Source organism: Simochromis diagramma, unplaced genomic scaffold, assembly GCF_900408965.1.
Source record: "Simochromis diagramma unplaced genomic scaffold, fSimDia1.1 OVJJ01000091.1, whole genome shotgun sequence".
Lineage (NCBI taxonomy): Eukaryota > Metazoa > Chordata > Actinopteri > Cichliformes > Cichlidae > Simochromis > Simochromis diagramma.
In genome coordinates this window covers 2,166,615-2,187,396 of record NW_024386901.1, presented here as the reverse complement: position 1 = coordinate 2,187,396, position 20,782 = coordinate 2,166,615, and the positions used below count along the sequence as shown (strand labels likewise).

Here is a 20,782-nt window from a genome sequence, read left to right as displayed (position 1 = left end):
GCAGAGCTAATTTCATTTCACAGTTTGTTTGTGTTTTTTAAATCCTACACACTTCACCTTGGAGCTGAAAGCTTGATCATCAGTCTGTTGATCATATTAAAAACTCAAGATGTATGAATACAAAGCAATAGCTTCTTGGTTTGTATGTTCCAGCTGTGTCACGCGTCTTTCATACATCGAGGGTAAAAACAACTCGAGTCCTGGTCACAGGCAGGAGGACTGAGGAGCTGAGAAAAATGAGTAAAGATCAAAGAAAACTTGGATTTATTTTTATGGGCTGATAAACATTTTTGTAGTTATAAAAAAATCCAGCACTATTGGGTGAAAGGCAAAGCACGGCAGTGAACCAATAATCTCCCAACACTGAAAACATTTAAAAAAATAAATAAAAGTCTGAGGCTGAACAATGATGTGAATCCTGCTGCCAGTCTAATTTTTCTTAATAAGAAGTGAAAACAGAAGTGATTTTCCTCCAACATTTTTATTTAAAATGTGTCATCTTTTTTCCTGCTTTCATTAAATGCTGATTTATTTTTCCAGTATTCTGAAAAAGCTTTCAAAAATATCTTTAATCAGAGAGCGTGTGTTTGAAAACATTTAATATTAAAGAAATAGAAGTAATAAAATTAGTCATTAAAAAAAAAAAAGAACACTATCCGTATGCTAGATTTGTCCTTAATGCTGAATCATTGATCGCAAGGTTTACAGGTAAAACTTAAATAAGGCAGATTTCTGATGAGAAAGTGAGTGGGACGAAGCGTAGAGCGTTATCTTCACAGCCAGTAAACACTTTAAAACACAACAAAGTGGTGACAAATCATTGGACTGAAACACAGCTGAGCTGCAGGCATCCTTTTGGTGACACAAGAAGGTAATAGGTAAAGTTTCCCATGGCCCAAAATGGACTAAATGAAAAATCTTATGCCCAGATCCAGTGAGTCAACCACTGGAATTGGCCGGAACATTTTTCTTCTCAAAAATGTTCACAGAAAACATCTTTCTGTCCTCAGTCAGAGGTCAGAGCAGTTTGAGGGCTTAGAAAGAAACCCGGCAGTCGTGTTATCAGCACGACAAATATCACAGGTTACATTAAGGCTCTTCAGCATCACACGACACTGCTGCAGCTCGCAGCCTGCTGTTCACGTTCGAGTCAGCTGCTCGCTCGCTGCAGAGTGAGCAAACCCGCCCGCTGCTGATACTGACTCTCCTTGGCTTGTGTGATCTTGGCCGACAAATCCAGAGGCTTCTCGAAGAAGTTCACCAGCGCCTGCTCCGTGAGCAGTGAGGCCAGGATCTGAGCGTAGCTCACCGTCCACTCGTTGTCCGCTGTTGCCGAACTCCTGCTGCCTCTGCGGGCGTCGACTCCGCCCGCCGCCGTCGAGCCCTCCTGGCTGTTGGCCTCTGATCCGGCGATTTTACCGCGATGGCCGACCTCGCCGATCTGCAGCACGAGACTGGTGACTGTGGCGATAGCCTGGAAGAGCTCGTTCTCCTCCGGGTGGAACATGCTGTAGAGCGTTTTACAGAACTGGATGAACTCCGACTGCACAAGAAGGAACAAAGAGAGTTAATTAACAAACTTCTGCATGTTTGTCTGATTATTTAACGCAGAATACATATTTTTGTCTTGACTTTTTGTCAGAAATCTGACTTTTTTCATACATCTAAAAAAACAACAAAAAACAACAAAACTCTGAATTTACACAAGAAAGGTGAGAGCATGCGACTCCTATACCTGATTCATGAGAGGCAGAGGCTTCTCCACATCTTTCTCCTTCTCTGTGGCCAGATCCTGGAGCATCTGCTTCAGCTGATCCTGGTAATCTGTCACTTCACCGTCATCACCTACAACAACAAGAGAGAGAGTTCTTCAGCCTCACAAGTAAATCCCCCTGATAAGTGCAATAACGTGACGAGGGAGCGTGTTTGCACTGACGAGGGGGCAGATCAACATAGAGAGGTCTGTTTGTGGACAGCAGGGGGCTCTTCATAACCGAGGGGTCATCTTCAGTTTCTGTCAGAGCTGCAGATGCGAACAAACACAAAAGGAATCAATAAATCGCCGACATGAGAGTAGAGCTCAATAACTCGTCATCATATTCACATAATGAATAACCTGGAGGGATGTGAAGGCAGTAAAGCAGCCTTATTTTCTCATTCAGCTCCCCAAAGTACAGCGTGTCTGGAAAAAAAAAAAAAAAAAAACATGAGGAGACAGAGCAAAGTGAAACTTCTTTTTATTTCAGCTTTATGCATTTTCCATTTCCCCGCCTGTCCTCCCTCTACCTACCCAGCCAGCTGGCAAAGTCTCTAAAGGTGACCAGGTTGTCGCAGTCCTGGTCCAGGAGGGTGAAGGTGCGGTTGGCCAGCGTGTCGGTGTGCTGGTTGGAGACATCGGGCCACGGCACCAGCAGCCCGTACAGGCTTTTAAACTGAGGTCGGTCCAGCCGATACTGCCGTTCTATAAAGGAGCGATTTGAGTCACAGTAGTGCCACGCTGCTGCCTCTGCCGCCGCCGCCGCGCTGCTGTCACCCCAGTACAGCGTGATGAAGTGCTCCGTCTGCAGGGAGGAGGAGGACAGAGGAAAACAAAATGATTTAAGGTCTCTTTCACACATCAATTAGTCTGTCAGCAAGGAAGGAAAATAACCTTGAAGAGATCGTAGATGTCAGGCAAGTTCTCTGCAGGGATGGAAACATCTGGCGACACCAGTCTCAACTGTAAAGGCGCATAAAAAAAAGGGAGCATTATAAACAGCTGAGAGCTGGGTATGTGTAATACTGTTGTGTCCTTCAAGCTTCTTTTGAGCAGCTTTAAAGATGTTTGAGATTCTGTGTCAGTCTTCTCACCGCATTTTCTTTGGTGGTGTCTTCGTGTGCCTGGAGCACCTGGATTCTGTGCCGACAGCGGAGCTGCTCAATCTGCCGCACTGTCAGGTCTCCGAATTTCTGAGGTCAGAGAGCACAGCATGAAAGATATCTCATGAACTGTGATGACTAAATGAGGATTATGAAGAAGGTCAGTAGAGCGAAATGTAGTTGAATAAGCCAGAGGTGAAAAGCTCACTTATCTAACAAAAGGAAGCGAAAGAAAACAAGTAAAGGAGCTGGTGCACAATGTGCACAAACTAATTATTTAAGGCAAATATCAGGCAAAAAATGTGCATCTCTTACAATATAGGAGTCATTGATGAGGTCAGTGATGTTTGTGTGCCTCTTAGCGACACTGCAGCTAGTTTCCTCTGCAGCAGGCGAGGAGGACGGAAAACCGGGGCACTCTACATTTCCAACCTGGTCCAGAAAACTGGGAATCATAGGAAAACCAACGAGGTGTTAAATTCCACCCGTGCACATACAATTATAAACCATACAATGCAGACAAAAGCACAAAGCATTCATGTCAATCAGTGGCACAATGCTTTGAGTTTTGCTTTACCAGCAAGCTGCAAACCTACCCTGTGAGAATCATAAGCGCCTGCCCGTCATCTGTGCTGGACGAAAGCTCCGCAGCATTGGCCTCCAGCACAGCCAGACCAAGCTGGAAGATGGCTTTGATTCCGTGGAAGAAGAAGCAGTCGACCACGCAGACGGCGCTGTGGAACGGCAGGACGCTCAGGAACAGGGTGAGGAACCAAGACAGGGACACAGAGGAGAGGGTGGAAAGGTCTGGAATCTGTTCAGCCAGCTCTGGCAGACGCTCCCTGATGAGCTCCTCGAACACCGACTGGTCCACCTGAGCGCCTGCAGGAGAGGGCGGTGGAGTCAGACAGTGTTGGGGCAAAGAACGGCCTTGGATGTAAGCCTGTCCAAATTTTTCTCCAAGTTAAATATATTCAAGACGTGTTATGATTCTCATAAGTCTGACCTGTTTGATGCCCATTTTTCGTTAATATATGGCTTTTTCATCATTCTGACCACTAGATGGCAGCATAAACATGCTATTCAGTCTGTGCTGTTCTGCAGTTCCACAAAAGATTTTTATAGTAAGGCTTTACTTCTCTTTGCTAAATAGCTGCTGTGTTCTGTAAAGACAAGTAATGTTAATGTGGTTTCCGTGTTTTAACTAGAGGCAGGTTGTTGCCAGAATAAATATATCAATGGTTTTTGTGGGGATTTTTTGCCTCTTTTGAAACGTGGAAACTGTTTACTGTTTTTTTTTTTTAAGTAATGTTGTGAATCTATGCTTCTACAGAGTCTCAGACCACAATCACTGTTCTTTCAAAAATAAGTGACGCCCACAAACATGTGGACATTAAAAGGAAAAGGAAATTGCTACAAATGCAACACGCAGGGCAAAAATAAACACCTTTACAAACACAGGAAATAATGCCTATTCTGAAAGCCTGTCTCAGAAACGGTACATGCACCACAGTAACAGCAGCAACACAGTAACCACTTATGTGCTTTTTTTAAAAGCGTGGCTGCAAGCAAATAAAGCTTCTGGGCTCTTTACCTATGACCCTGCGATTGAAGTAGTCGGGCAGCATTCTTTCACACACGGCCACCAGCAGCCAGAAGGCATCTTCCTCTTTAGCATACAGCAGCAGCACCGATGCCAGGATGTTCATAGACTAGTGAGAGAGAAAGCAAAATTCACACATGCATCTTAAAGTCAGGATGAACACTTGAATCACATGAGTGGTTCTAGTATTACACTATAAGTGCCACCATTACAAAAATGACTAATACTGCTGCTTAAACGCCTTTACCTGACAGTATCCGATCTTTGGGTTGCGGTGAGCATACGCAGTGAGGACGCGCCTGAGTGCAGCAATGCCCGTTGGGTTTTGGAAAGCGGGATGGTCTGGCAGTGAGCGGTGCAGGTCCCGTTCGATCTCCTCTGTGGCCAGGTTGTTATGGCCCATTGATTTCTGCACCAAGCTGGCGTAGTAGCCCTCATGGGACCCTAGGTCAGAGGATGCATCTGCACAAACCACACAGGAATTAGAGAACGGAGAATGACCTGCTACCCAGTTTTGTTCCCCAACGACATATATATATATAAATGCTATAAGAAAAATCCCAGGTTAAAATTATTCTGCACACCTGTGCCTTTTACCTTCGATCGGTTTCATTTTTAGTTATTCTTTGCGGCACACAGGAACTATGTTTGGATAAAAGGAAGTGAGAATGAGCAGAGGAACGGACCACACACCAAAATAAAATCTGACTGACTGAAAGAGTGCCATTGTCTGAGGAACAACAGATGCAGAGAAGAGGATGTGAAGCCCAGGTTGGGTTTAAACACAGACACACACACACCTGTAATTCCATACTTGTGGGGACCCTTACAGTGATTCATTGCCTGCTGGGGCCAGGACCACAGTGAGACTTAGATTTAATCTCAAAGTGTGTCTTCTTGTTTTGTGTGTGCTGGCCTACCACATCTGTGTTTTTACTCAGCAGATACATCAGTGTATCGCTCATAATTAACCACAGCAACCACAGCGTTCTGCAGCGCCATGCAATACCCTCTGGTATGAGCCTAGTTGGGCAGGGGTTCATCCGACAGCAAGATAATGACCCAAAACATGAGTCCAAGCCAGGCCAGAATTTTACCTCTGGTAAAAAGTACAAGATGATAAGCTTGAAAACATGGAGCAGACAGCACTTAAACCCCATCGAGCTGGTTTGGGATGAACTGGACACAAGAGGGGAAGCAAAGCAACCTACAAGTGCAGCACATTAATGAGAACATCTGCGACAGATATGAGAGGAACTTTCTGAACAATATCCCTGTTGTAGAAAGAACGCCACGGGTGTGTTCAGCAGTTATATCTGCCAAAGGTGGCGACTTTGATGAGTCAAAAGTTTAGATTACATTTTGGTCAATAAATTAATTCCATGATTTCTTTTTTAACTCCAATTGCTTTTATTTCAGAGTACAATGACACATTAAACTGCATAATTTTCAATACAAAAATTGAAACATTGGGGTATGTATATGTATACACACCACAATTTTCACATAGCATGTAGGAAATATGTTCCAGTTTTGCAGATGTGCCACAATTGCGTGCAGGCTAAAACAGCCTAATTAACTTCTGCTAATCTGACGTGTTGATGGGTATCAGAAGACTGCATGGCCTCCTTGAACCAACACGATGCTTCACTTGTGCAGCACAGACCGTGTGCAGCGGTCTGTTATTAAGATATTTGAAATAGTTCTTATAGTGTTTTGCCTCCTTTAACATTGATGACAGTTTGAAGTCTTTTGTGGTAGTTATGGATGAGGTACTTTATTTTCTCAGATGATAAAGCTGTCCATACTTCTTTGCAAAATGCCTCCTCTTCCTGTTCTCTGTACAGTAACTCAGTGATATTGATGCTATCTGCGTGGTCCTATGCTATCAAGCCAAAACTTCCAGGGTATGTAAACTTTTGATCAGGGTCTTGTTTCTGTTGTCTTTATGATTTAAAAAGGGAAAACACAGCTGTGGATAAATGATTTAACCCAACTACTGACCGTGAGTGAAAGTAACGTTTTTGTATTATCATTATTTCTGAAAAATGGACAAAACAAACAAAAAAGCATAACTTCTTCCAGGCTATGTAAACTTATGACCACAACTGTATACACATATATATTTATATACCTGAAAATATCATCCACAGCTCCCCTCGCAGTGACTCTGGTATCCCCATGGCCACAAGCTTTTGGATCTTCTCTGTGCGAAACATGTGGACGCCACGTCCGAACTCAGAGAAATGATCCTCCCACAGCCGCTCCTTCACCTGATCCGTGCTCTGACACAAACACACACATTTCCTGATCCTGACTTACTACATTCAGCTGATGGATATTGTTCTTTTCTAACTCTTAGGGAGAGACGAGCCTTTTAAATCAGATCTGAAGTGACTCTGAATTCATTCGATTGGTTATTTATATATCAAGTTACAGGTTTAGATGAACAGTGTCTCAGACTCCTCCCACCTTGTTGCCGTTGGTTCCTGGTTGATTTTGGTGGAAGGCCGTCATGAGAGCTTCACTGTTGACAGTGTTGCGCAGGACATGCTCCTCTATCTCTTCTTCATCAGAGTACCCAGTGTCATAATAGAAGGTGTAGTAAGGTGTTGGGGAGCTCTGTGGAAAATGTGAGGAACAAAAGAAACGTCAGTAATTACAAACAATATTTCTATGACTGGATCCCTTTGAAATTAGAGCTGAACAGTGCTTGCAGTACTTCCCTTAGCCGTCATACAGGAAATGTTTCCAGTTCCACATATGGCATTTTAACTTTGATTAGAGAGAACATCATAAAGTGCTTCTAGCAACCGTTTGTCTTTATGATTTTGGTAACAACCCAGTGTATTGAACATTACTGACTAGTTCTTTCTGTTGTGTTGTTGCATTGTTTCATTTTCCATTATCCGTATAAATGGCAGGTCCCACCCAATTAAACATCCCACTCACCACGCTCCTCTTGCCCTCTTTCCTGCTGCGGAACATGGACCGTTTCCACTGCAGCGCTCGAAGTCTGGAGTTCATGTTCTCAACCAGCTCGTCTCTGTCGTTCAGCTCAATCAGCTGGAAGGCCTTTTTAGTCCGAATACTCACTATGACAGGGTTGGGCAGCGCGCTGGTGCTGTCTGCTTTCTCTATGGACAAAACCTGGTGACAAAAATGGCCAAAAGAAGTGGTAACGCATCATAACACACGCACAGTTGTTCTTTGTGCAAAAACAGAGCAGGAATGCAGACTGGCTCCTGCTGCTCAAGCTGGAATCGAAAGAAGAGAAACATCTTCAAAAGTGGGAATCCAAGAGGCTGAAATTACTAACAACACTGCAGCCACGTACGAAGTATGCAGAATCAGGAGGAGCAGAGGGGTAGGTTAGGTTTGTGAAAGACAATACTTCAATAGAAAACACAGGATTAGAAAGTATGAATGACTGAACAGATTGAACCACCGGCTAATTCTCACCCCAACCGGTCGCAGCAGATGGCCCCGCCCCTCCCTGAGCCTGGTTCTGCCGGAGGTTTCTTCCTGTTAAAAGGGAGTTTTTCCTTCCCACTGTCGCCAAAGTGCTTGCTCATAGGGGGTCATATGACTGTTGGGTTTTTCTCTGTATCTATGAAGCGCCTTGAGGTGACTTTTGTTGTGATTTGGCGCTATATAAATAAAATTGAATTGAATTGAATTGAATTGATACTCTCTTCCTTTCACAATGAACTGCAAAGACTTTATTACAAACTAGGATCTAAAAGACTGAATTCCCCCAAAATGCTTAAAGTTTGTCTTTTTCACCTTCATGTTTTTTTTACAGTTTGCAATCTGGCTGTTAATTTGTGTCAAAGAGACAAGTGCTACTAAAGCCACTTCCTTTACATTCCTGACAGAGCTAACAAAGTGTATACAGTGTGTTTTCATTTCCTTCTGCAGGGCGCCACGTGATCAACCACATGAAATCAGTCCACATGTTACCGGTTAACCACAGCAGACAGAATAAACAAAGACTCCCTGTGAAAGCTGTCTTATAGGGACAGCAAAGATGAAGCCAGACTTTTCATTAACAAGTGCATTTATGTTCAGGTAGTCACGACTAACTGTATCACATGACATGGGACCAAAGGTTTTTGGGCCTTCTGTCACTTCCTGTAGACACCTGCAGTCTTTTAATTAGCCACATGGCTGCATTTACAATGCATTTTAACCTGGATTGCTGTCCATTATGTTTATTGTTTTATGAGACACTTAAAGATTTAACTTGAACTTTTGTACTTTATGAGAGCCATCTGCAGGCCACAGTTATAAATGTCAGGGAGGGAAGTATGTAATAGCTCTAATAATGTGCTAAATGGCAAGTACTGTACCTCTGAGAGGGGTATGAGCAGGATGAGGTTGCCTTCCTCTCGGCTGGAGAAACACAGATAACTGTCGGTGGTGTAGAGAGTCCCGGCTGTGTGGCAGCGGGCGTGTGGTGTCCAAACTGAACAGGAGGCCACCTCATAGAGGTTTTCACTCCGTGGGAGTCGAAACAGAGCCAGAACATATTCCCTAATAGCCTGCTCCTCTAGGATCCTGGGAGGGGGAGATCGTTAGAGGAAGAGTCAGACAATGAGGCAGTTTGAGACAGGTGGGGGAGTGAAAGCAAAAGCAAATGACATTACAAAAACTTCAGTCTGTGAGGAAACGGGTCCAAAAGGACAAAAAATATTTACGTCTCATTCACTTTCACTAAAAACTACACACAGGGACATATAAACAGTACTTATTATGGCTGGGAAATCAAATCTTCACATTTCTGGCAAACAGATAAATCTCTGCAGAATAAAGCTCTGGTCCTTAAAGGCCTTAAACTTGTATATTAACAGCTTCCAAAATACCAAAACCGTATCAGCTGTTTGAAATGGAGTACAGAAGCTGTGCCAGTGAACGGCAACAGCAACAGTGACGCTCAACACTGAACAAACGCGCTGCGCTCAATGATGCACGACTGTGTCAACGTCACATTAAACGAAGACAAAGAGGAGCTGTAGCACGGCCTTGCTATGTGCGTGATAATCGACTGCAGTGCAAGAATAGAACACTTAAGTGCAGTGCTGCTCGGCAGAGTTTATTGCAGAGCTTTAAATCCCACCCTATAATTTTCCAAGACAAGAGAAGCGCCCTTGTTTCCTCACCGTTTATCCTTTCCCAGTGCAAATGCTCTTCATGTTTTCTATTTAAGCTGCATTTACCAATGACAGACATGACAAATCACATCACTTAAGGCTCTGTAAATAAATATAACAGAACAGTTGAGGCCAGAATTTTAAATATACTCATCATGAATGTGGTTGTAATTTTAATGATTTCTTTGAACTGTTCTTTTTGCAGAGTGTAATGACTGGACAGGCCAGGAAACCCATTCCTGAAGCATCAAAATTAACGTTAGCCCACTGCGTCAGTTCAAAAGCCAGTTTTGATGCATGTTAGGTATCACTGTCATACTTCAACACTAAACTGTGTCCAAGTTTCAACCGTCTAGCTGTTGAAGTTAAATAATTGGGAGGAAGTCCTCCTTCTGCATTATTCTATCCACCTTGTGCACAAGGACCACGGGTAGCAACAACAGCCCCAGTGAATGATGCTACCACCACCATGCTCCACATGTGGTGGCACAAACACATTTTCTGTGGCCAAATAGCTCAATCTTTGTCTCATTTGACCACAAAACTTTCCCCAGAATTCATTTGGCTTTTCCATGTGGGCAGCTGCAAGTTTCGGTCAAGCTTGAATAACTTGTCAATAGTGACTTCACCAATGATGAATTAATAGGCTTCAGCCTTGTGAAGTTAAAAGACATTGTAGAACCTTCAGCGCCACGTATGTTAGAGGCTGTCTGTGTACTTTTGACCCTGTGTGGATTAAAGAAAATCCGAAATTCAAATTCGACTGTGCTCTTCCACGTTAAAGATGTTGGTGTGAAGCAGGTCTATCGAACATGTGTCTGTAGGAGAGTCGTCTTACACTTCCACGCTTCAGTGACAAGCACCTCCATCTGGTCGGTAAAACAAACCGACCTCAGAGCTGCGGTGAGAGCGCTTGCGTTGTATTTCAGGGATGTCTGGTCACCCTTTCGCAAAAGCAAGAAATCTATTTTTGCTTTTTAACTCCTTTCGCAGAAACGTAGGCTTTGTTCTTGAAGATGCAAAACAGATTTGAAGTGAGTTTCTGCCTCCAACCTCTAAACTGCCAAGAGACAGGCTGGTTGTGCCCTGAGGAGATCAATTCAATTTTAAACACAGCTCTTTGTCCTCTATTTTCTGACCCAAATGTTTTTACTTCCCATCTGAAAAAGAAGATCCCCCAGCACGACTAAAATGCAACAGACAATAACTGTTCGTTGTCTGTATATATGCTATAACACAATCCTTTCACTTTACACTACATTTGTTTAAAGCGCGACCATCATTTTTAACATTCTGCCCTGTTATTTGGATGTTTAGATGCTTACTTCTCACATCCTGCGACATGTGCATTAGTCATGTGCATTAGGGGCGATCGTGGCTCAAGAGTTGGGAGTTCGTCTTGTAATCGGAAGGTTGCAGGTTCGAGCCCCGGCTTGGACAGCCTTGGTTGTTGTGTCCTTGGGCAAGACACTTCACCCGTTGCCTACTGGTGGTGGTCAGAGGGCCCGGTGGCGCCAGTGTCCGGCAGCCTCGCCTCTGTCAGTGCGCCCCAGGGTGGCTGTGGCTACAATGTGGCTTGCCATCACCAGTGTGTGAATGTGTGTGTGAATGGGTGGATGACTGGATATGTAAAGCGCTTTGGAGTCCTTAGGGACTAGTAAAGCGCTATATAAATACAGGCCATTTACCATTTTTACCATTCAAATGTGAAACACAGCACAGCGACTGGCGTGCAGATTTATGTGACCTCTCATAATATATATAGAAAGAGTCCAAATAGAATAGAAACTGAATTACTGCAGATGTTTTTATGAGTGGGCTATGAATGAGGAAGAGAGGATCCCAGCAAAGAAGTATGTTAATACTAACGTCCATGGGAAGTCCCATTTCTTTTTCTCTTTGTGAATTTGGCTGCCTTCATCTGCCACTTGTGATTTCAGTCTCATCACCACACGTTCAGTTCCTCTTTTTCTATTCATCATCCTGCCCGTTCTGGACCCTCTGTACTTTCTTTATCCAGCAAGCTCTATTCCTTCCTCCTCTTCTTCTTCAAACACATGCATGGACACACACATATAAAGCAACTACTGTGATGTGGTGTGTTATCCAGTCGGGCACCTGCATTGCACAAATTCTTTTTTTTTTTTTTAGATAAAGCTTTGAACCTGACTTCCTGTAATGGTTTTGAGGTTTGTTTGGGTTTTCTTTCTTTCTTTCTTTTTTTAGAAAAATAAACAAAGTGTATGCCTGCATTACAAAAAAAACACAACAACACAGATACACAAAAGAACACGGCACAACTTCTGTCGCCATGTTTGTTGTTGCTTTGGAAAGCTGCCCCCTGCCATGCACGCACACAAACACACACATGCACACACACACCACAAAAACCGCTGCACCAGCAGTGCTACAGGAGTGGAGCTGTGTCACACTGTTCCTGTGATACTGAACTTGTGCTGTGAAACGGCAGCTCTGTGAGGCTGAGAACACAATAAAACCTAACGCCTAAGCAGACTTCTGTTTTTAATTCCATTATTTTTACCCTATAAAACCTACTTATTTCTTATTCTGTAGTAATACTGTTAATACTGCAGCATCCCGAGCAGGTGTGTCAGGGAGGCTGTGTTAGCGTAAATTTTCCGCTTGCTCCGTCATACTGAGCAGATCTGCGTGGGCTCTGTGATGCTTTGAGCTCAGCAGCCTTCATGCTGGACTAGCAAAGCAGTGAGACTGTGAGTGAAGCGAGTAACCGAGTTACTGACTCAGTGGGTTAGCACAGGCAGGAATCTACATAGTAATATTGCTGTGTGTAAAAAGGGAAGTAGTGAGTTTCAGGCTGACTCACCAAAGGCTTATGAGAGAAGCATAATTGCAATATTTGAATGACTCGTGCCTGAAAGGGTCTACAACAGGGGTGGGCAATTCCAGGCCTCGAGGGCTGGTATCATGCAGCTTTTAGATGTGTCCTTGATCCAACACAGCTGATTCAAATGGTTAAATGACCTCTTCAACATGTCCTGAAGTTCTCCAGAGGCCTGGTAACAAACTAATCATGTGATTCAGGTGTGTTGACCCAGGGTGAGATCTAAAACCTTTCTGTGGATAACTTTGTTTTATTCCTAATGTTGCTTAATCTCACATGAAGAAACTCACTGTCTGTTTGTATTGTTAGCACACACCTGAACCGGCACTGACCTTTTGGTGATGCGTGCGGGCTGCTGCAGCACTCGGTCCAGCTCTAGGCCTTTGCTGTCCAGCAGCCGCCTCAGGGCAATGTCAGCCAGCTGACCTATGACTCCGAATGCCTCGTCCAGGTTCAAGAACATGGAGAACTCCCTTTGCCGCTGCCGTGTGGTGACCCGAATTGCCTCCGGCATTAAAGCGGTGGAGACCCGCTCCAACCGTGTTACCTCTGCCCAGGGAATCACAAACTTGACTGAAGGGGGAAGGAAGAAGAGAATAAAATCCCACTGAGTGTATGAGCTTAGAGCCACCTCGCACTCACTATAGTTTACACAGCAAGCTTTTCTAATACTGTTAAAAGAGAATGTGAGTTTCTCCAAATGCCAAAGTCTGAGTACCGTTATTACCAATTTGATGAACAAGTGCAGTCTTTTAGATTGAAAATGAGAGCTCTCACTTTGGAGTACAGACCTTCCTTCCCCAGCAGGAAGGAGTAGAAGGCCATGTGGTTGATGCTGAGGTAGAGAAAGCCCTGCCGAGGCACCCGGCCCTTCCAGCAGCAGCAGGAGTAGTACGTCACCAGTTTCTCTGACGAGGGGAGGCCAAAGTGAACCTCAAACTTCCGGAGCGCCTCCCTGAACTTCCCCGGGTCATCCTCCTGGGCCGCCTGGCGTCCCTGAACCTCCTCGGCGATAAGGCCCTGCAGAAGACAAAAGCTGGAGTCATTACTTCAGCCTACTTTTAAATGGGCTCACAACCACATCGTTTAAAAACCTTTGAGAAAATCACATCTTTCAATCTAAAACTCATCCTCTCTGAGTTTTTATGACTATGCTGGCAATTTACAGACCTTGACTTTTCCTTTGACGAAGCTGGCAACATCCTCCTTGTTCTCAAACACAGACAGAGAGTGAAGCAGGTTGTGGAGCAGCCAGTCCCAGTGCTTGTTCACCTCTTCTATGGCAGCTCCTGATGAAAGCAAAGAATGAGAGAATTTAACATCTCCGGCCGGTCAAATGAGTCAAGGTAAGGCAACCGAGTATGCAGGAATCTCCCAAGGCTGCAGATCACAACAGGCACACAGATGAAAACATAAAAAAGGCATAAGGGTTCAGCTCACCACTGGCAATGATCCAGCTGACCTGGGAGCCGGGAACTTGGAGGAGGATGCGAAAGGGAGTGACCCTGGCAGTGGAGTCCAGAACATTGTCAAGCGCCCCCACCAGGAGCCCTGCAGAGATGGCAAAGCACAGACAATCAGTAATCAGTGGGAATTCTGCCGTGTGAAAAGTCATTTCCTGGTGAGTGTTAATATTTTGTTCTTATCTCTGAATTATTTAGCCAAAATACTGCAACCTGCTGCAGCCATAATGAACCCCAAAGTAGCCAACAGTGGACATAAAAAATAGCGAAAGAGCTCAAATACTGTCTGCAGCCTTTTAAACTCTCACAGCAGTGAAGCAGCAGGTGATGGACACATACACGCTGAGAAGATCTAACACATCTATTGCTTAAATAATCGCTGAATATCACATAAACCTCAACTACAACAACCAGAAAAACACAATCTCACAAGTGTACTAATGCCACTCTTCAGTCTCCCTGTCAGCGGAGTGAGACGGGGTTGAAGAGCTCTCGAACAGACAGCAATATTTCACTTCTGCATGACAGAAGGAGAAATTGGAAACACCCAGAGAGGCTGTTTCCAACACCAAGAGGACAAGACTGGTGAGTTTTATACATCTCTGGTCTTTATCTCGGATTACACTCACTGCATATGGCAGGGACTTTTCAGTGTCCAATTTCAGGATACACAATAAGCCTAACTGACGGTTTTCCATCGCATGATTTCACTCCATCCACTTTCCTTTAATTTATATTTTTGTTTTATTTTAGAATTACAAAGGGTTTTATTTTTTTATTTCTTGATAATCATTAACATTGGTAATATTAATGATGAAAATGTAGCATTTTCATCTTTTTTGGCCAACTTCTGTCACTTCAGTATTAGCGCCAGAGCAATTAATGCCTTTTCCCATGGAGTCTTTCAAAAGCCATCAAATGACCTATATGTTTGCACAGCCTTTTAGTAATGTGCCTGCACTTGCTCTGCTTGTACAGCATGGTGTAGAAGTCTTGAGCCACCCCTCTTTCTTAAAAATGTTCTTCTTGAGCAATAGTTCTCAAAGCTTTCTGAAGGTCTTTTAAAGTTTTTCTTTGAATATTTGCTGCTTTTAACTTATTTTCAGTCCAGTCCTTCTGCCTGACCCTTTTCAGGAGGGAAGTTGTTTTGCTTTGGGTTTTTTTTGCTTGTTTCTTAATCCGTTTAATGCTGACCTTATGGATTAATCATTCAAATGCAAAAAGGGCATTTAACACAAAGGATGAACAAATGTTGTGTATACACGTGACAAACAACTTAGCAAAGAACCAACTTAAAGTTTGAAAGCATCAATCTGGAAATAAACTGACTGCCAAGAGCTTCATTATCAGCATGACGATGATCCCGAACACACTGACAGTGCAGTGTGCAGAAAAACACACAATGGGCCTCCCCACAGTCTGGACCTCAACATTATTGAAGCAGAGAACTGAACAAAAGGCAGCCAACGTCTAAAGAAGAGCTCTGAAGACTACTTAAAGAAAATTTAAGAAAGTCTATCGAAGAGTTGCAATTGTACAAACTCTGTTTTTACCTTATATACTGTGTTCCCATGTGTACAAGTTTCAATGATCACTCCACCCATTTCTCGTTTTTCTAGAAAAATATGAAGAAATGAGGGACGGTTTAAAACATTTGCACATTACTGCGTGCACTGCATATTTTTAAATTCTGGTACTGCTTTTAACTCCAATATTTTGTTGATTTTAATTCCGCTAGTATGCTTTAGATCAGTTATCATAAAGCCTATCATGTCTGCTGTCTATGAGAAGCACTACACGTGTTTGCCTATTATAAAATATGGCTCAGATGATGAGGAAACCGTAGTTGGTTCCAATGGAAACTTTTCAGGCAGCATGCAGATTAGCTTCCCTCAAAGGCATAATCACAATAAAGAGACAAATAGAGCAGCAAAAACTACCACTTAAGACACATCCAGCACAGCAGAGAGGTCGAAGCCAACCTTATTACGGTTTTGATGAGTCTCATTTAAAAACAGAGGGACTTCGAATGTAATCAGGCATGTAATATCCACCCATCTCTTCAGCAGACGACTGAAACAGTTGCTCAGTTCAGTTTTAATACCAAAATCCGGCAGGAAATCTGCATCTCCACAGTTGCAATCAACTCCACAGATGTTCTTGAAGCTAAAATTGAGCCCCGAACCCTCATAAATTTGAATGACTCCGTGCATTGCAGTCGTCAGGCAAATAGAAACAGACCAGGCACACATGGTTCCACGTCCTGCCTGAAGCTTTCATCGGGTCTCAATAGGGCTACTGTCATCAGGTTTTCATCTTCCTGAACCATAGCTAATCTGCATCATGCTCTCCAAATAACTACACTCTTGGTGCCACTTTTATTCTGTATTTCCTCTGTGCAAAATCACACACTGAGGCAGACAATATTCTGACTTGAAATCAAGAAGTCCATCAAACTTTGAAAGAGTAGAAAACAATAAAATCATTATGATAAATAAGAAAGTGATAGCTTAATCGCCATTATAAACATAGCAAATGACCTAAGAGAACTCCAGAGGTCTTAGAGAGTAGCTACACACATTCTTCAATTTGAAAATAGACAATGACAATACAATAAAAATAAAGACTCACAGAACCTGGTTTGTATGAAAAACTGGGTTATAAGTTCAAATTGCTTCATGAGCAGTACCACACCCATCATAAGAGTTTGAAACATAATAAAAAAATAGGTTCCTTAAGGTTTCACATTGTCAACAACCCACACTGATGGCTATCAAACCCATTTAGAATACTATAACCAAAATAACACGTATGGAAATCGCACAAAACCTCTGGATACAGGGACTAATGCAAAGTATTGATCGTGATAAGATATGCACAGAGCTGTGTAGCCACATCCTCTCTGCAGGCCTGCAGGCGCACTTAACCATAGTCAACTAAGGACAGTCGACACTTAAAAATGACACTTTCAGCAACTAGGACCAAATGGATGCATTTCATTTGTAATAGGTCAACACAGCCATCAAATCCAATATGTCTGGCTCATAGTACCCCAAAGCCCCTTAGTCTAACTTTTCTCTAATACTTTTAAAAGGTTTATTAGAAGACAAAGTTTGGGACTTTTCCCCTTAAGGTACTTTCACGTTTTGCAACCCAGCTTTTCTTTAATCTATTAAAGAATTTTTATCTTTCAAAGACGCCATTATCAGTGAGATCAGCCCACCCGAGCTGAGCACAGCCCTGCTTTTCAAAGCTATGACTGAAAAAGATGAGGGCAACCAGATCTCTATCTCTGTGTTTAGCAGTGTCTTCTCTGGTTTGGTACACACACGCAGACACAAAAACAAATCTGCATGAACAGAAAAGGAACTCGCATGCTTGCTTATAAGAGGTTCAGTATAGTTCAACAACTTCAGGCTAGTCAGCCTATAAAACCTGCCGTGAGGCCGCATGACTGTGCCAAAGAGAGTCATAAATCCACAGAGTATTTCAATGGACATGAGAAACATTCAGAAACGATGTTGTTTTTATGTTAATTGATTAATAATAATCAAATTCAGGCCGCACATCAGCTCGTGAGCCCTTTAGAGCCCATATTGGTGAAACGCTCAGCAGACGAGGGGGTAGAAATATAAAGATAAGTCTTTTCCAGCAGACAGCTCTGACGATCAGCCAAATGTAAACCACATCTTAGCTTCAAACTTGACCTGCCTGAAGCTGCAAATCCGGCAGCCTGGCAACACAAAACTATCCATCTGTCACCACAAACCCAGACGGGGTTTACACTGGTGAAGCTTCCAGAAAATAAAACGGAGCCACGGTGAATCATTGCCTCTCTCTGCTAACGGTCACATTGTAGGGGAATACTGCTGTGGAGACATGATGACTGCAGGCGACCTTTAAGAGGCTCGCAGCAAAGCAAAACAGACGTCTGCTTTCACATCCACGACGCCGTGATCTCTGTCCGCTCTTGAACTCATCAAAATTAATAAACGGGACATCATTTTCTTGTGCTCAGGCTGGAGTGGTGAACTGAGGCTCGCTGATCGGATGAGGAAACACTAAAAACAACACGAGAGAGGCATTAGTTTGAAATAGAAACATGTGAACGGGCTGATCAGCTGCAGATGTTACCCAGCCCTTCTCAGAAATCCAGCTGGAAGAGTGTAGTCACCGGTGATAAGAGCAGAAGAGTGCGTTTGTACAGCTGAGTTCTGAGACCACATGCACAACTCGGCTTTCTATTTAATTAATAGGTGGAAACATGAAGCAAATCCAATCTGAGCCACTAAACAGACTCTGCCGCGTGGCTTTTTTCTACAGTTCCTGAATTAGTTAATGGTAAACGACGTGAGAGCAGGACTTGACCCTTTGACCCCCTGTCTTCTCTCTATGGGAACAGCAGGAACAAACACAAAGTAAACTCCAGCCAGGAAGTCCCACTTATTCCGTTTTATGAGAAGAGCTCCACAAGCAAGAAGACAGATCGTAAAAAGGAGACAGTGGATGAGGCACATGCTCGCTTTAATGTAATTAACATCAACTAATGTAAAAAAAAAAAAAAAAAAAAAGTGTCCAGTGCGCCTGCAAAGCCTGTTACACAGACGCAAAACACACACAGAGGAAACCAGACGGAGGAGGCAGAAAACAGGCCAAGCTGCAGCCGCTGCAACAAGTGTGGGGTCAGAAATTTATAGAAAAATCACTAAAGAATAGAAAGGACAGCAGTGTCACAGCAGCACGATGCCACCTCTGTAACAGCTAACACAATAGGACCCTACAGCATAACAAAGCCTGTTTCCTACAGGAAATTACAGTGATAGGTCAGAGTTCAAATTCAGCTGGCTTTTGTTTGGGGAATTTTTCATAACAGGTTAGAACACAAGTCCAATAAAAAAAAGAAATTTTAAAAACAGCCAACAATGCTCTTGTGATGTTTATGGTTATTGTCACCACAAGAATTCAAAGAATACTGCGCCAGGAATAGCAGGAAATGGGTTATCCAACTGTGATCTGTACAATACTGACAAACACTGAAACAAACGTGTGTTTTATGTTTTATAGCAAAGACATTTAGCAAATGCTCGGATAAAAAATAAATAAACCACGTAAGAAAGAATCATACATCAGAATCAGTTTGTTTGTTTGCCCCAGTTTCTTTTCTGTCCTTTCACTGTTTGACAGGTTAAGTCTGATTCACAGGTTCGTGCACAAGACTCTCACAGATCGCAGTTCGTGCGATTTGTGAGAGTCTTGTGAGGCATTTGTCTTTGTCCGAATGTAACACAAGTGCTCTGTTTTAAATGGATGCGTTTGTGGTCTGGTGGTAAACATGAGTTAACCGCACGTTTCGTGGGTGTAGTTTAACGTCCCCTTCAGAGGATGCAGAGTTTGAGCAGGTGTGAGTTACAGGTATGCGGCTCGGGGGCATTCCTGATTGCTCGTGGCTGCTATAATCCAGGCATGTGCTGAACTTTGATTTAACAGATCTGCGTGTACACTGATCTTTCTTTGTAGAGAACCGTCCTGAACACACCCCTTCTTTGGACACCCAGTTGTTTACCTGTGACCCCGCCCGTTGCCATTTTTTTGTCCATGCTTATACCTGTTTTATCTGCCACACACCCGTGCTTTTACCTGTCCCTCTCCCTGTGTATGTGCCTGTGCTGGCAGCATGGCCTCCCCTTTGTTTGGTGTTGTTGCTCCAGTAGCTGACTGTTTTATTGTTTACCTGTGATCCTGCTGTTGGACTCGCCGTGGCCTCTCCTCCTCTGCAGCAGGAAGAAGTCGTTGCTCCTCTCGGTCACCCAGAGTTTCAGCACATTTTTGAGCAGAACTTCATCGGGGTTTAGCCACATTTCTTCTAACAGGGAGGGACCGGAGTGAGCCCTCTGCCGACTCGGTCTCTGCAACAGAGGGGGAGTATAAACTTTATCTGCCTGTTTTTCGGCTCGGGGGTGGCCCGATCGCTCCTACAGCGGCGGGTTTTCGGCTTTATCCATGGCCATCCTGCGCTCCTGACAGCTGCAGGTTTCGGACTTCCTCGCCCCGCGTCTGCTCCCACACACCAGACACACAGCAGCTGTACACACGACTCACAGATCGCCTATAAGAGACGATGACTCACTCGGTGGCTGAATCGAGTTCCCGTAGCTTTACATACAGAGCGGAGCGGTTACGATTGAAAATGAAACAACATAAAAATATAACTCATGGACCACAGTGGTCTTTTTAGAGCAGGGGTGTCAAACAGAAGGCCCGGGGGCCAGAATGGCCCCGGGACAGACCCTAATCCGGCCCACTGGATGGCTTTGGAAGAAAGAAGGAGGGCATAGATATTTTTACTTTTAATTGTATTTTCACAGATTTTACAGCTTTTCCTACTCATAAAGACCCTCTCATGGCCATTCACACTACACAAGGTAAATAATTCGTAGAAAAACAAATGACACAGAATGTCCAGCTTTTTTTCTACTATAGACATTTCTGTAGTTTTCTGTTTGTTTTTTTGAAAAAAAAAAACAAAGTTTAAAAAAGTAACAACAATAATAATAATTTCTGTGAATTAACAGAAACTTTTTTAGAAACTGTTTTATATTTACAGGAATTAGTTACCAGAACCTTTGGTGTAATTTTACACATTTATTTATTACAATTTAAGCCGAAAGAGCCAAACTGACAGATTTCTTTCATTTAGCTTCAAGAGCAGCATTTTTTTTATCATGTAGAAAAACTGAGATGTGCTGTTGAAACTGCACTACTTTTTTAAATTTTTCACTTCAGCTCAAACTGAGCTGTATGTGTGCCATGATGTAAAATGAGTGTGACATCCCTGCTTTAG

General features: G+C 43.3%; 1 protein-coding gene across 1 annotated transcript; it reads right to left on the bottom strand.

The window, feature by feature from the left end:
- Window positions 1-247: 247 nt before the first annotated feature.
- Window positions 248-20,054, bottom strand: LOC120735403 (TBC1 domain family member 8). Its single transcript, XM_040034770.1, has 20 exons — window positions 19,673-20,054; window positions 13,919-14,029; window positions 13,649-13,767; window positions 13,270-13,498; window positions 12,811-13,051; window positions 8,815-9,022; window positions 7,415-7,612; window positions 6,935-7,084; window positions 6,597-6,747; window positions 4,710-4,924; window positions 4,454-4,571; window positions 3,456-3,741; window positions 3,175-3,304; window positions 2,851-2,949; window positions 2,651-2,719; window positions 2,291-2,561; window positions 2,117-2,182; window positions 1,937-2,023; window positions 1,736-1,845; window positions 248-1,543 (listed from the first exon to the last, which is right to left on the bottom strand). Exons 1-20 carry the CDS (start codon window positions 19,797-19,799, stop codon window positions 1,151-1,153), a joined length of 3,378 nt encoding a protein of 1,125 aa, XP_039890704.1. The 5' UTR covers window positions 19,800-20,054; the 3' UTR covers window positions 248-1,150.
- Between the last annotated feature and the right edge of the window lie 728 nt (window positions 20,055-20,782).

Bases quoted from the DNA above. Each gene is read 5' to 3' on its own strand.
- LOC120735403 (XM_040034770.1), bottom strand. From the start codon at position 19,799: ATGTGGCTAAACCCCGATGAAGTTCTGCTCAAAAATGTGCTGAAACTC. The intron at 13,768-13,918 runs GTGAGCTGAACC...TGCTTTCATCAG, and splicing joins CAGCTGGATCATTGCCAGTG to GAGCTGCCATAGAAGAGGTG. The intron at 2,720-2,850 runs GTGAGAAGACTG...GCGCCTTTACAG, and splicing joins ACACCACCAAAGAAAATGCG to TTGAGACTGGTGTCGCCAGA.